We start from the raw sequence: 14,617 nt of genomic DNA, 5'->3' as shown, positions 1-14,617 counted from the left end.
ATAGAATATTTTCATCACTTTGAGGTTCCATTGGGGTTAACTTAACTATTCCACCTTGCTGATATAGAAAATACGTTCCCTGGAATTTCTGCAGCTTATCTCTAAAGAGCCTGAGTGAGAATTATCTGAGGGACCAGTACTTTCTCCCACACCCCAAACGTGCCAGAGGGGGTACCTACCATCTTGTTCCCCAGCCCTTTTTGACGTTGAACACCCAGTCTCCCTCGTACCAAGAGGTGCCCTCTTGATTGTAATAAATGGAGCCCTAAAACGAATAATATCATTTTTAAAAATCAAGCCTCATAAAACACATGCTTTTTCGAAGGCAGAGATAAAAATGTACGCATTTACAGAGTTTAAACTAGGCAGAAGTCAAAATCATACTTAGGCAAGGCATATAGTCTGTGTTAGGTTTCTGTTTTGCAACCGAGAAAATGGTGAAGAGTCCATCAAGCGAGAATGACATCATGTCGCAAGTCAGTTCCTCCTTAATAACAAAGGGCCCCAGTAAGGCAGGGAATGACTACAGTTATCATATTCAGTATATTCGGTAACTATTAGTCATATGAGTATACCTGAAGTAATTCTGTTTTGCTGTCACCTAAAGTGAAGAGTAACACCTTGCATATAACTGAAGGTCCCTATCTTTTATGTATCAAAACCATTTTTGCTTTATCCATTTTGACATCTTCCTTATTTCACCGCCTCCAGTGAGTGAACACAGCATCAGCTTCCTTCGAGGGCTCCTCTCAGCTGGAATGGCCATGCTGCAAGGTATTTGGATTTACGCTGAGTGGCCTCAAAGTGCTTGCTTCTTCACTGGCTTATCTCCTCGTGTGTGAGAGTGATTTTTCTATCTTCTTCCTCGTTATCAAGCTAACTTGTTCCTTCTTGGAGCCAAACAGGTGCCTCTGTTGGAAGTCACCACCCCCAACGCCTCCAATATGTCTGAACCGATCTGCTATGAGCCTTAAAAAAAAAAAGAAAGAAAAAAAGAAAACCCAGGACACAACAGAACAGTCTAAATCGGACTAAAGTAGGAGGGCTAAGGAGATCTTAGCGAGGACCTGAGCAGCCTTCCTCTTGCAGAAAGGGAGAGCAACCACGTGGTGCAGAGAGCCCGGAAGTGGGGTGTAGGGAGGCCAGGGTGCTAAGACAGGCGTAGCCATCAGGCCCTTGTAACCCCCTCCTAACTCTCTTGGCTGGCATCTGTTAAAGAAAAAGCTTGAACTAGCTCTCTAATTCTCTTTTGAACTAAATTCCAAATCTTTTATGCACGGACTTGGTTTCTCAGAGGCATTTTGGCTGACTCCCAGCGACCCTGGCATGTACCTCATGTGAGGACCTCTGGTTCTATTTCTAGTCCATATGGTAGACACGCTTACAAGCAATGAGCACATAGCCCAGGTGTCTTCAGGAGGAGCAAAACACAAGTTGAATTTAACTCTCGGTGCTGTTCTCACAATAGCCTTCTATAGGCAGAATTCTCGAAGATTCCTTAGGGCTGGTCACAGATCTGCTTCTCGCCTCTACCTCAGTGTTTCACAGAGCGCTGTTGGAGTTAGAGACACTGATTTCTGTGAGCTTCTAAACGATGCGCCAGGCTCCACCCATTGACTTTGTGGGTTTGAAAACAACCCATGGCATTTACCTTATCTTAGTAAACAATTATAAATTATTTTTAAGACATAAAATGAGTCCACGGCTATTTAAGAAACCATATGTGAATACTGCACAGTCCTGGGTTTTAGGAAGATTACAGACTTGGTGACAACACCCTCCCAAGTGACACTTTCATTAACAGGGTACGGCTAATGCTCAACCAGTGACGATTACAACGATGCAGTTTTTCTAAAAACATTGCTGTGATATTTTATCATCCTATACACAGCAAAACAATAATTACAAAAACAGCAACCTTAGTTAAAAGTGAATATAACCTACATTGCTGGTGGGGACGTAAAATGGTACAGCTGCTGTGAAAAACAGTTTGGTGGTTCCTCAAAATGTTAAACGTTGGGTTACCATAGGACCCAGCAATTCCGCTTCTCAGTACGTATGCAAAAGAAGTGAAAACAAGTACTCAGACAAATCCTTGCGCACATATTTACAGCAGCACTATTCACAAGAGCCAAAAGATAGTAACAGCCCCAGTGTCCATGAACTGATGAATAGATAAACAAAATGTGGTATATCCACACCATGGAATATTATTCAGCCATAAAAAGGAATGAAGTACCTACAACATGAACGAACCTCGAAAATATGATGCTGAGTGAAAGATGCCAGACACAAAAGGTCACACGTTGTGTGATTCTATTCATATGAAGTATCCAGAATAGCTAAAGCCATAGAGACCGAAAGCCCATTGGTGCAGGGAGGGGATAGGGAGTAACTACCTAATGGGTATGGGGTTTATTTGGGGGTGATGAAAATGTTTGAGGACTAGATAGAGGGTGCACAATATTCTGAATGTACAAGATACCACTGATGGTTCACTCTCAAACGGTTAATTTCACATGATGTGAATTTCATCTCAATAAACAAAAGGCGAATGTGCCCTTAACAGGCCCCGCTTCCCCCCTTCCATGTTTGTACATCCTCTTCACAGATGGGAGTCACGTGGCTGCCTCACCCACCTTCCCGTGTCTCTTTCCGTGGCACCAGTGGCCGATGTAGGACACAGGCTGCGTGCTGCACTTGAACATACCAAATCCATTCCTCATGCCGTTTATCACTTCTCCTTCATAGGTGCTGCCATCCGGCCACGTGTACATGCCATGGTTCATGGGAATGTTCTTCACAAAGTCCCCCTAGGGCAAAATGGCCGTAAGAGTGACAGAAAGAAGGCAGCGGAGAGATCCTTACACCTGGGGGCTGTTCTCTCCTCCCACGAAACAGCTGAATATCCCCCACTCCCACCCCCCTCCTCCCTTCTCTACGCATCCCACCCTCTCTCACCTGATCCCTCCACTGGGTAGAGGGCCAGGCAGAATAAATATCTGGAAGGTTGTGTGTAGACTATGCTCCAAGATACAAGTGAGTGACATGGCAAAGTGGTGGCTTCCAATTCTGGCCTTGGGAACTTGAGATTCTTAGAATCCACCCCGAAGGAGGCTAATTTACTGGATTCTGGCACTCCCTCCAGGAGAGTCTGATGATCAGCCAGGCTTATTGATCGCTGGCAGAAACCTGTCTTTCTGCCTATGGTTCATCAAGATATTCTGCGGACATGTCAGCCCACCATCTGCCCCGTGAGCACCTTCCCGAGAATCCACTCTGCTCGGGACCAGGAGGGCTGGGCAGCACACAGTTCGGCACAACTCAGCCCAGAGCCAGCGGGTTCTCTTCCAGGATGTGACCTCGCTGCAGGCAGCCAGTCAGCAGAGAAAAGAGGACAGTGCAGCCTGTTCTGACCACTGACCAGATCCCCCGAGGCCAGCTGACCTCCCTGAAGATGCTTCTCCGAGAGCTTGAATCCTGCCCGTCAACCCTCCTGACAGGGCTGGTGGGGGGGGGAGGGGCGGCTCTGGGCCCGCAAGAATGAGCCCTGCCTCAGAACTTCCAGAGACAATGAACCGGAGACCACAGGCTAGAAGGCAGGGCGTCTTGGGAGAAGGGAGCTTTCCTGGAAACGTTGTCGGGACCCAATCCTCAGGCTCCCCTGGGCCTTGGAGGTCCTCTCCCCTCCACGATGGTGAAGGTGACCCGTTCCTCGCTCTCCCTGAGCCTCGTCTCCACTGCCCAGCTCCAGTTAGCTGCCCACCTGGCCCAAACCTACCTCTGTTTCCCTCACCTGGCTGCTATTTGAATACCTGCATTTGTTTTAAATATCTTCATTACCACTCATCATGTTAGCAGGTCTGCAACTGTGATTTTTAAAAGTGGCTCAAGCACTTTGTGGGTGGGAGTGGAAACTGGTGCCCTCTTTCGGAGGGCAGTTGGGTTATAGCAATCAATTTAAAAATACATATTCTCCTCAACCCAGCAAGATGCGTCAAGTGAAACCCACATAACGGAATCAAGCAGCCGGTGAAATAGGGGGATGTGGAGGAGTGGACATGGTTCCATCTCTAAGAAATAAAGGTACACAAGAGAGCGTATAAGAAACTATTTGTGTTTGTAAAAAGTAGGAGAGGCTAAGTTCACGCATGTGTGCAGTACATGCACGGAACACATAGAATACTCTAGAAACTGGTAACAACAACCACCAGAGGGTTCCGTGCAATAACGGGTTACTTTTCACCTATATTCTCTGGTTCTGTGGATTTTTTTTGGCCCATGTGCTAGATTACTTTTACGAAAGTAGCATGTCTAATTGTGGGAACCTGACCGTTAAATTTCACCATTACAGTTTAGAACTATAACGTGTTATAGGCTTTACCTCATATTTCAATCCGTCGGCCCAAACATATGTGCCTGGTCCGTGCATGAATCCTTCTGAGAACATCCCCTTCAAAACAGAAGAACAAACCCTGAGGACCAGTCGCTGGCTTCACATGCCTACTGCCGCCCATGGTTTCAGCCCTCAGGATAGGGCCTTATTTCCCCTTTCATCTGCAAGAATCTGGTTGTCTACACATTCAGCAATGGCGGCAGAGCCCTCCTTTGAGCTGGGGCTGCACTGGTGTCCAACTGGTTCTAAAAAGGGTCTGAGTTGTCCAAAAAAATCCAATTCCCTAAAACTTACACCAGGCAGCCCCGTGCAGCTGCTAGACACCAAGTGGAAATTTAACCTGCGTCTTCCTCTTTGAATCAAGCCGTCAGAAAATTTTATACTTCAAAAGAATTCACATACTTTTGGTTTTGTGTTTCAAAGTTTAAAGATTTTTAAAAATTATTTAAACTGGATTAAAACTGTTATCTGGGTATCAGAAATTACTGCACTTGTAAGTTTCACACTCGGTCTGTTTCCCCTTCCTGGGCGTTATCACTGTGTGTCTGTGTGTGTCACTGACGTGGACATACAGGCATATGACAGACAGCTGTCAGTACAGTTCATTTACACTTAGAGTGTCTATTGTTAATGGACAGGAACTAGTCACCGGAAACTTAACACACCTGAGTGTGCACATGCAGTCAGAGAAAACAAAGATAAAATGACACTCAGTTCTTCCTTAGAATCACTTGTCAGAGGCAGGGGGGCTGGAGGGGAGAACCAAGGGTCTGTGTAAACAGTGCCCTAACTTAGTGAGTTTCAAACTCTACTACACATCAGAGTCACCTGCGGGGGGCGGGGTTTGGTGTGAAACGCAGATTGCTGGGCCCACCCGCAGAGATTCCGATTCATCAGCAGGACTGGGCTGGAGCCCGAGAATTTGCATTTAAAAAAAAGATTCCCAGGTGATACTGATGCTGTTGGTCCCTGGGAACCCACTTTGAGAACCACTGCCCTCACTTCTCTAGCAAGAAGGTCTATCATGGTTCCGAGTTCACATGGGCTCACGTCAGACGGGGCTGGCCCTCAGGGAAACTGCGGGCAATAGCCAGCACTTCTATTTTCACAAACTAGAAAAGAGAAGATCACACCGCATCTACACGGGGAGGGCACGTGTACTCATGAAACGTTTGTTTTTCTTGTCTGTCTTTAGCAAATGGGGATCTAAACATGTGACAAACCCCAGCCTGACTGACACGGGTGAGGCTCGGGGCTACGGAGTCAATCTGTGGGGTGGGCCTCCCTCGTGATTTAAAGGAGATCCAACTGGTGATTAGCTTTAATCAAAATAATTTGAGTCTAAGGGAAATACAGAAAGCTTACAAAGCAAGTAGCTGACAGCGGCTAGGGAGGAGACCCCTACAAACGGAGGGCTGTTCGCCCCACAGTCGTGGGAAGGGCAAGGCCGCCGGTCCAGGCTTGAGCTTCCACGTAACCATGTGCCTAAAGGCAGCAAGACAACCACTTAGTCTCCCCTGTGTCCTCAGCAGCCGGGAGGGTTTACTCTGCAATCAAGCGCTGGGTGTCGTTTTGAACTATTTACAACCAGCGCTGCATAAGACACCACAGCGGAGAAAGAAGATTCTGATCAGGGTAAACGAAGCACCTTAAATCCCAAATCTTAGAGCAAAGGAAGATGGCACAGCCATTTTAATGACTATCCTTCAGTCATAATACAGAGCATTTTTGAAGTTCTTAATGACACAGGAAAATGAACATGTTGTACGTTAAGGGGAAAAAAATCAGCATATTAAAACTCACGCCTTATAAGAAAAATTCATTCTCCTATAATAATCACATATTTCTTTGATAATCTGAATGAATGAATACCTTCGTTGTGGCATTAGCAATAAGGCAAAAAACAAAAACACCCCAAAAGTATCCAATTCCTAGGGCATAGTTATGAATAGTAAGTTATGACACTATGCAGGGGCCAGCCCCATGGCCCAGTGAGGAGGGGTTCAAGTTCTGTGCGCTCTGCTTTGGTGGCCCGGGTTTGCAGATTCGGACCCCAAGCGTGGACCCACTCCACTCATCAGCCATGCTGTGGAGGCATCCCACATACAAAGTAGAGGAAGGTTGGCACAGATGTTAGCTCAGGGCTAGTCTTCCTCAAGCAAAAAAAGAGGAAGTCTGGCAATGAATGTTAGGCCAGGGCCAATCTTCCTCACCAAAAAAACCCCCACTACGGAATATCTAAAATAATTATGGAGGAGGGAATGGGGAGTTATTGTTTAATGGGTACAGAGTTTGTTTGGGATGCTGAAAAAGTTCTGGAAATGGATGGTGGTGATGGTTGCACAACATGGTAAGTATATTAGTACCTCTGAACTATACGCAAACGGTTAAAATGGTAAATTTTGTGCTATGTATATTTTACCACAATAAAAAAATTTTTAAGTTATGAAACCACATAGCAATACAGAAAATGATTCATAAGTGAAAAAGATTTCAAGATGTTATCTACAAAATGAAAGTGCCCATGTGAAAATACTGACACACCCATTGAAGGAATGAAGAAATACAGCGAACTGAAAACATTTATGGGAAGAGGATGATGATACTGGGATCTTATTCATTATTATCGACTATTCGACCTTAATGCTGTTTGTACAATAAATAGGAATCAGGAAAAGAAAAACATCAAAAGCGACTACTTCAGTTGTCATGAGCCATACTTTTCCCTTAAAATACATAAACAGGCTTCAAAACAAAATCAGCAGTAAGTACCTCCACTTTCTTTTGAAGCATCAACGGATATTTCTGAAGATGCGAATCTAAAGCTATCAGCCCACACCTTCCCCCCTCCCCAGTCCCAAGGCGTGCGACTCACGTGGTAGGTACAGCCTCCTTGAAAGACGGCAAAGCCTTCCCCCTCGTACAGTCCTCGGACTTTTTCCCCTTCGTAGCTACAGAGACAGAAAGCTCAAGGTAACGAAGAATGTGAGTAAACCGAGGTGACAGTGGCTTAAAGTACACAATTGCCATCAGTGAAGAAGTACAAGTCACGTCTCCCATTCATTCACTCAACAATCATTCCCCGAGGGCTGCTATGTGCCTGCCCTTTCCAAGTCCTGGGGCTAGAGCTATGATCAAGACTGGAAAGTTCCTGCCCTTGGGAGACAATAGTTCACTGAGGAGAGACAGATAATAAACAGGAAACAGAGAAAATAATTCCAGATTGTGCTCAATTTTTGTGAAAGAAATGATGGGGGAATGTGACTGAGAGTAGGAGGAGGCTGCTGCACACAGATAGTCAGGGTGGAGGCTCTGAGGACACAAGGGTTCTACTGAGACCTGAAGGACGTGAGACAATCGACCATGAGAAGAACCCTGGGAAGAGGATTCAGAAGAGGGTACAGCAAGTGCAAAGGTCCTGAGGCAGGAAAGAGCCTGACAATTTCAGCAAACAGAAAGGAGAGCAGCACAGCTGGAGCACACAGAGTGGGGCGGGGGCGGGGGTGGGAGCGGGCAGGACAGGAGGAAGATGAGAGGGGGCAGGGGCCAGGTGGGCTGTGATAAAGACTTGCAACAAAATCCAAATCTCCAGGAGGAATCAGGAGAGGGTTTTAAGAGGTGAGGTGTACAAGATCAGGCTTGTGTCTTAAAAAGATCATGCTGGCTGCTGTGTGGAGAACAGATCGTGGCAGACAGCTAACTGCAGGGGGGCGAGGCGGGCAGTGGCAGGGGAGAGAGATGGAAGGTTACAGAATGTTCTGGACAGTTTCTGTCTGGGATGATGAAAAAGTTCTAGACGTGGACAGTGTCGTGATGGCTGCACAACATGATGAGTGCATTTAACACCGCTGAATTGTACACTTCAAATGGTTAAAACAGTAAATTTTATATAATGTATGTTTTACTATGATAATTTTTTAAATTTTTTTAAAAGATACATTGTGGACACAGAGCCAGAATATGTGCTGATGCGCTGGACTCAGGGAAGGGAGGTGTCAAAAACAGTGCCCGATTTTCAGTTCAGCATCATGTGAATAACGTGCGATCTGTCACCTGTCCCATCTCTCGGGTCTGAGGGAAGTGAGGTGACAAACACAGGAACCCGTGACAGCCATGACCAAACTGGCTTATTCCATGACCCCAAGGAAGAGTAAACATTAGGAAATCGGTAAACATAATTCGTGACATCAGCAAATCAAAGAATAACCATCTGTTTACGACAAGATAACAGAAACGTATTTGATAAAACTCAGCAATCATTTCTTTAAAAATTCTAAGTAATGTTATGGGATGAGGAAACTACTCAACCATAAGAGACGATTTATGAAAAAACAATAGTATATATGATTTTTAATAGTAAAACACTGAAATCAATTCTGTTAAAATCAGGAACATGAGCAAGATGCCTGCTTTTATCACCAATTATTCAACATTGTTTTAGAGGTTCTAGTTAATGCAAACAGTCAAGAAACTGCCAAAGCAATCTTGAGAAAAAAGAACAAAGCTGGAGGCATCACAATCCCTGACTTCAAAATATACCACAAAGCTATAGTGATCAAAACACCATGGTACTGGTACAAAAACAGACACACAGGTCAACGGAACAGAACTGAAAGCCCGGAAATAACACTGCATGTATATGGACAGCTAATCTTTGCAAGAGGAGCCAAGAACATACAATGGAGAAAGGAAAGTCTCTTCAACAAATGGTGTTGGGAAAACTGGACAGCCACATGCCAAAGAGTGAAAGTAGACCATTATCTTTCACCATACCCAAAAGTTAACTCAAAATTGATTAAAGATTTGAATTTAAGACCTGAAACCATAAAACTCCTAGAAGAAAATATAGGCAGTATGCTCTCTGACATGGGTCTTTTCAAATACCATGTCTACCCGGGCAAGGGAAACAAAAGAAAAAATAAACAAATGGGACTGCATCAGACTAAAGAGCCTTTGCAAGGCAAAGGAAACCAGGAACAAAACGAAAAGACAACCCACCAAACTGGGAGAAAATATTTGTAAATCATGTATCTGACAAGGGGTTAATTTCCAAAATACATAAAGAACTCATACGACTCAACAACAAAAAAAACAAACAACCCAATCAAAAAATGGGCAGAGCATGTGAATAGACATTATTCCAAAGAAGATATACAGATGGCCAACAGGCACATGAAACGATGTTTGACATCACTAATTAATAGGGAAATGCAAATCAAAACTACAATGAGATATCACCTTACACCTGTCAGAATGGCTATAATTAACAAGACAAGAAATAACAAATGTTGATGAGGATTTGGTGAAGAGGGAACCCTCACACACTGCTGGTGGGAATGCAAAGTGATACAGCCACTAGGAAAAACAGTATGGAGATTTCTCAAAAAATTAAAAATAGAAATACCATATAATTCTGCTATCCCACTACTGGGTATCTATCCAAAGCATATGAAATCAACAATTGAAAGAGACTTATGCATCTCTATGTTCATTGCAGCATTATTCACAATAGCCAAGACTTGGAAGCAGCCCAAGTGCCCATCAACGGATGAATGGATAAAGAAGATGTGGTATATATATATTTACACTGGAATTCTACTCAGCTATAAGAAAAGACAAAATTGTGCCATTTGCAGCAAGACAGATGAACCTGGAGGGTATGATGCTAAGCAAAATAAGCCAGACAGAGAAAGACAAACACCGCATGATTTCATTCATACGTGAAAGATAAAGAAACACATGGACAAAGAGAGCAGATAAGTGGTCACCAGAGGGGAAGGGGGGGGCGAAAGGGGTAAAGGGGCGCCTATGTATGGTGATGGATAAAAACAACCATTGCTGGTGAGCAGGATGCAGTCTATACAGAAACTGATATATAATAATGTACACTTGAAATTTACACAATGTTATAAGCCAATATGACCTCAATAAAAAAATTTTTTAAAAGTCATAAATTATTTTTTTTAAAAGTCAAGAAACTTGACTAATTGGCATAAATATTGAAGAGTTAGGAAATTATTTTAATTTGAAGATTATGTAATTATTTACCTATAAAACCCCAAAAGACTCTTTTTCGAATTGATGAGACATTGTGGTAACTCATGGGAGCGGGCAGCGAGGGTGAAATTGGAATACCAGTGGAAGGAGATGATTAACTCCCTTAAGATATCTTTGCATTATTTCATTTGTCACAACGAGTATACAGTACTTCAGTCATTTAAAACGATGGATAAAGACACTGTAAAGGATTTTCAAAAGAATTCATAATAGGTCCCTTCAGTGATATCAATGACACCTCCCGTCATTCCCTCCTCACACCTTTCCACACATTTCCAGGTGCTCTCGGCCCGGATGGGGACACGCTCTGTGTCAGGATATTCAATTCCTCTGGTTCCTGTGTCGGGGGACCAGAGGGCCCACCTTCCCTGAACTAGCTCAGCACACTTACCGACACTCTGCTCTGAGTTTCTCTAAAACCAGCACAACGTGGAACACACTTACACACTGCCTATACAGACCATATTTCATACTTTTTTGTATGCTTCTATAGTGCTCGGCCCACAGCTGGCACAGCGTGACTCGTTAATAAAGGGCTCCTGATATCATTCAAACTATAAATCCTGACTGAGCACCTGCCGGGCCGAAGCTCTGGTGTGTGGTATTCTGGGTGTATCTCTGCACCGAAAGAATTGTCAGCCTGGTGGAGCAGTCGAGGCCAATAAACAAATTACAGTAATTCATACATAATATATATGTATGGAATAGAAAATAATATATATTATGTATAAAGTAATATATAATAGAAAGTAATAAGTATGTTAGAAGAAATTTGGAGGAAAGTTACTTCCTGTTGGGAAGAATTAGTGGAAAAGGGTGGGTGGGATTTGGTCATTCAGAAATGAGGGACAGGGGCCAGCCCAGTTGCACAGTGAAGTTAGCATGCTTTGCTTCAGTGGCCTGGGGTTCACCGGTTTGGATCCCAGGTGTGGACCTACACACTGCTTATCAAGCCATGCCGTGGCAGGCATCCCACATATAAAGTAGAGGAAGATGGGCACAGATGATAGCTTAGGGCCAGTCTCCCTCAGCAAAAAAAGAGGAGGATTGGTGGCAGATGTTAGCTCAGGGCTAATCTTCCTCAAAAACAAAAAAAAAAGAAACAGAAATGAGCGACAAAATCCAGTAAGGGCAATCTTTGCAAGCAGAGATAAAAACAAACGGGATCATGGAGAGAAGTCTAACTGGGCTCTTGTGTTGGGAGGGGAGAGGAAGGCTGGGGTCAGAGCACAAGGCGAAGGTGTTTTATTCTGTAGACAATGGAAAGAAATCAGAAGTTCTTAAGAAGCGTTGGGTAGCCAACTTCAAAATGGCTCCCAATGATTCTCAGCTCCAGGTCTTCATGCCCAAGTGTCGTCCTCTCTCACACTGAATGGGGCTGGCCTGTGTAACCACTAGGATGTTGTGAACATGACAGGGGGTGACATCTGAGACTGGCCATGAAAGATACCGTGCATTCCGCCCTTGCTCTCTCTTGGATGGCTCTCTGCCATGTTGTGAGGACATTCATGCATCCCTGTGGAGAGTCCCTGTGACAAAGAAACAAGGTGAGGCCTCCTGCCAACAGCCACGCCAGGGAGCCACTTTGAAAGCAGATTGTCCAGCCCAGACAAGCCTTCAGATGACAGCAGCCCCAGTTGACATCTTGACTGAACCTCATGAGATGCTCACCAAATACCATCCAGCTAAGCTGCTCCCAGATTCCTGACCCCCATAAACTGTGTGAGATCATACTGACTGTTTTAATTGTCCTGTTTTGGGGTGATTTGTTACACAGAGAGATAACTAATACAGGGAGCGATGTAAACAGAACCATGGACTAGGAATACAAATCTATGCAGGAGGCCTGGGAAGAGAGACCAGAAGCGGGGACATCTTTAGGAAACGAGCCAATAGCCCAGTCAAGAGGAAATGAAGAGTGTACACAGAGAGAAAAGGACTAAGGAGAGAAGCTTAGAGGAAAAAAAAAAACACGAAGGCACAGGGAAGGCAGAGGATAGTGTTTTGATTTCAAGCCTGGATGTAGGAAAATGGTGGTGGCCTTAGAGAAATAGGGACCAATGGGGAAGCCAAGAGCTGGGAGAGAAACAGCAACATTCAGAGGAACCTTCTAAAGTGCGTATGCTCCCCAATTAAGAACCTGAGGTTCAGAAAGGTTCACTGACGAAGTTGATATCATCGAGCTAAGACTCAAATCCACATCTTATTCCAAGTCCTGCAGTCTTTGCTTTTGGACACGGGGAGTTTGAAGTCCAGTGGACGATGCCCTGTAGGGAGTCAAAAATTTGAACCTAAAACTCTAGGAGAGAGAATGATGTTAAAGACACAGATTTTCAGTCATCTAGGGAGATAGTAGATAAAGCGACAATAAGAGATTGCCGAGAAAGAGAACAGAGAGTGTAAATGTGGTAGAAAAGGAAGCACGGAAGACGCAGCCCATTCCAGTCACCTTTCAACTATGAGTTTGGTCAGAATGGGCTCCTCATACTGAGTGGCATCTTCATTCTGCTGGTGTTCAGACTCTCTTTTGAATCCCCGTTCGCTGAGCTGCATTTCCAACAGTGGGACAACACTGGGGGATATTTCTTGTCTAGCAACATTGCCACCTTGTTTGGGAAACTCTGGATAATCAGAAAGAGTGGATGGAGAGCGGGCAGACTTATCCCCTTTTTTGTCTGCTCTTTTCTTTTCTTTCACCATTGCCTTTAGAAGGCCTAAAGTTTACTTTAGGTATGTCAGTATCAAATGATTCCTTTGGTTGACAGCTGTTTGTTTCAAAGCATTGAAGAGTTTTATCTGAAAAATAAAAAATTACGTCTCTAAATACTCAGAGGTTTCACTTGTAGTTAAACTTTTAGCTTTACAACACTATGTCATTATCATTCTCCTCCTAAAGCTTGAAAAATTAATCACAAGTATCACCTTTTCTAAAAATAAGACAATCTCAATATGGCATTGGTTGTTCCTAAAATTTTTAAAATTGGAACCACATCTACCATTCTTTTTAAACTGTGTTTCAGTGAGAGGGGTATTCCTGTGATGAAAAGTGCTCACGTGCTGGATTCAGGCTCCTGTATCGCTCCTACCAGCTGAGTGTTCTTGAGCAAGTTACCTGATCTCTTTCTGCTTCAGATACAACATAAAAATGCCAGTGCCCTGTCTCATTATAAGAACTAAATGAGATGATGCACAAGATACCTAAAGTAGGGGACACAGTGCACAACCAACAACGGAGGGGTTATTTTATGTCACTTTCCTGTTTTCCAACTTGGAACCATTGGCTGCCTACTCCCTTTGTCAGTACCATCCCTGACTGAGTGCCTCCTGGGCCAGACAAGAAAGGGAGGGCTAATCATTTGTCTAAGGTGGCAGAGCTGATGGGCAGGGCTCCAAAGCCTTTGTCTGCTTGGCCCTCCAAAAACTGGCCCCACAGAAAGCATCCTAGCCTATCAAGCAGGACACATGGATGAGTCCTGGAGCGTAACAAGGCAAGTCTCTGTTCGCACGCCCCGAGGGTGCAGTGGGCACCCCTACCCCTCCCCCGCCCTCCTTTGCCTGGATGGCATCCTCTGGACACCCCACCTGCCAGCTCATCCCCACCTCTCGGCTTTGCTCTCACCAACCAACCAACCTTGGCCCGCTTCTCTCTTGCTTCAAAACCCACTCCTCTTTCCAGCCCCCCGCCCCCAGCTCTCTAGTTTCTAAACTCGAGCGGGCCTTTCCTCTAGGCTTTCTGATCCCTCGTCCGCGAAATCCGAACTACAAATCAGGCAAGCTCCGTTTCTCCCGGCGTGTTTCCTACTACCGTTGGTGTTTTCCCTGTTCTCCCTGGCCTGAGACCTATCATTGGGACTGTCCTTTCTTTCCTTAGGCAGCACTAAAGGGGCGCGCGTCCTCTGGCCTGGGGAGCCCCGCGCTCTCCACCCGTCCTAAGGCCCTCCTCGCCCACCCCGCACCTGCTCGGCTCCTGGGGGCGCGGCAGCTGGGCCGAGGGAGAGCTGGCCTGGGCTGCGCGTCCCACCTGGCCGGTCTCCAGGCAACCGCGGGCCCAGCCCCTCCCCGCCCACCCTTAAAGGGGCCGCCGCGCGCATCGGAGAAGGCACTGAGCATCAGTGAGCCCTCTGCCCTTCTGGTCCAGAAGGTCAGGTGGAAATCTGGAGCCGA

General features: G+C 45.1%; 1 protein-coding gene across 5 annotated transcripts in view; it reads right to left on the bottom strand.

Moving 5' to 3' along the window:
* The window catches only part of LOC124242358 (radial spoke head 10 homolog B-like), a 67,698-nt gene extending 53,232 nt beyond the window's left edge, over positions 1-14,466 (bottom strand). For 4 of the 5 annotated variants that reach the window (XR_006889428.1, XM_046667326.1, XM_046667325.1 and 1 more), the window contains exons 1-6: positions 14,410-14,466; positions 12,903-13,249; positions 7,272-7,347; positions 4,385-4,453; positions 2,640-2,813; positions 180-265 (exon numbers count right to left, since the gene is read on the bottom strand). Coding sequence is in view for 4 of the 5 variants with exons in the window: in XM_046667326.1 (XP_046523282.1) it covers positions 180-265; positions 2,640-2,813; positions 4,385-4,453; positions 7,272-7,347; positions 12,903-13,153 (656 nt within the window). In the remaining variant the exon portion in view is untranslated. Of the gene's footprint in view, positions 1-179; positions 266-2,639; positions 2,814-4,384; positions 4,454-7,271; positions 7,348-12,593; positions 12,721-12,902; positions 13,250-14,409 lie in introns of those variants that run through there. The other variant, XM_046667327.1, reaches the window with a different exon arrangement.
* Between the last annotated feature and the right edge of the window lie 151 nt (positions 14,467-14,617).

Source organism: Equus quagga, chromosome 7 (assembly GCF_021613505.1).
Source record: "Equus quagga isolate Etosha38 chromosome 7, UCLA_HA_Equagga_1.0, whole genome shotgun sequence".
In the NCBI taxonomy this organism is placed as follows: domain Eukaryota; kingdom Metazoa; phylum Chordata; class Mammalia; order Perissodactyla; family Equidae; genus Equus; species Equus quagga.
The sequence above is the reverse complement of the archived record's forward strand: the minus strand, read 5'-3'. Positions and strand labels throughout refer to the sequence as shown.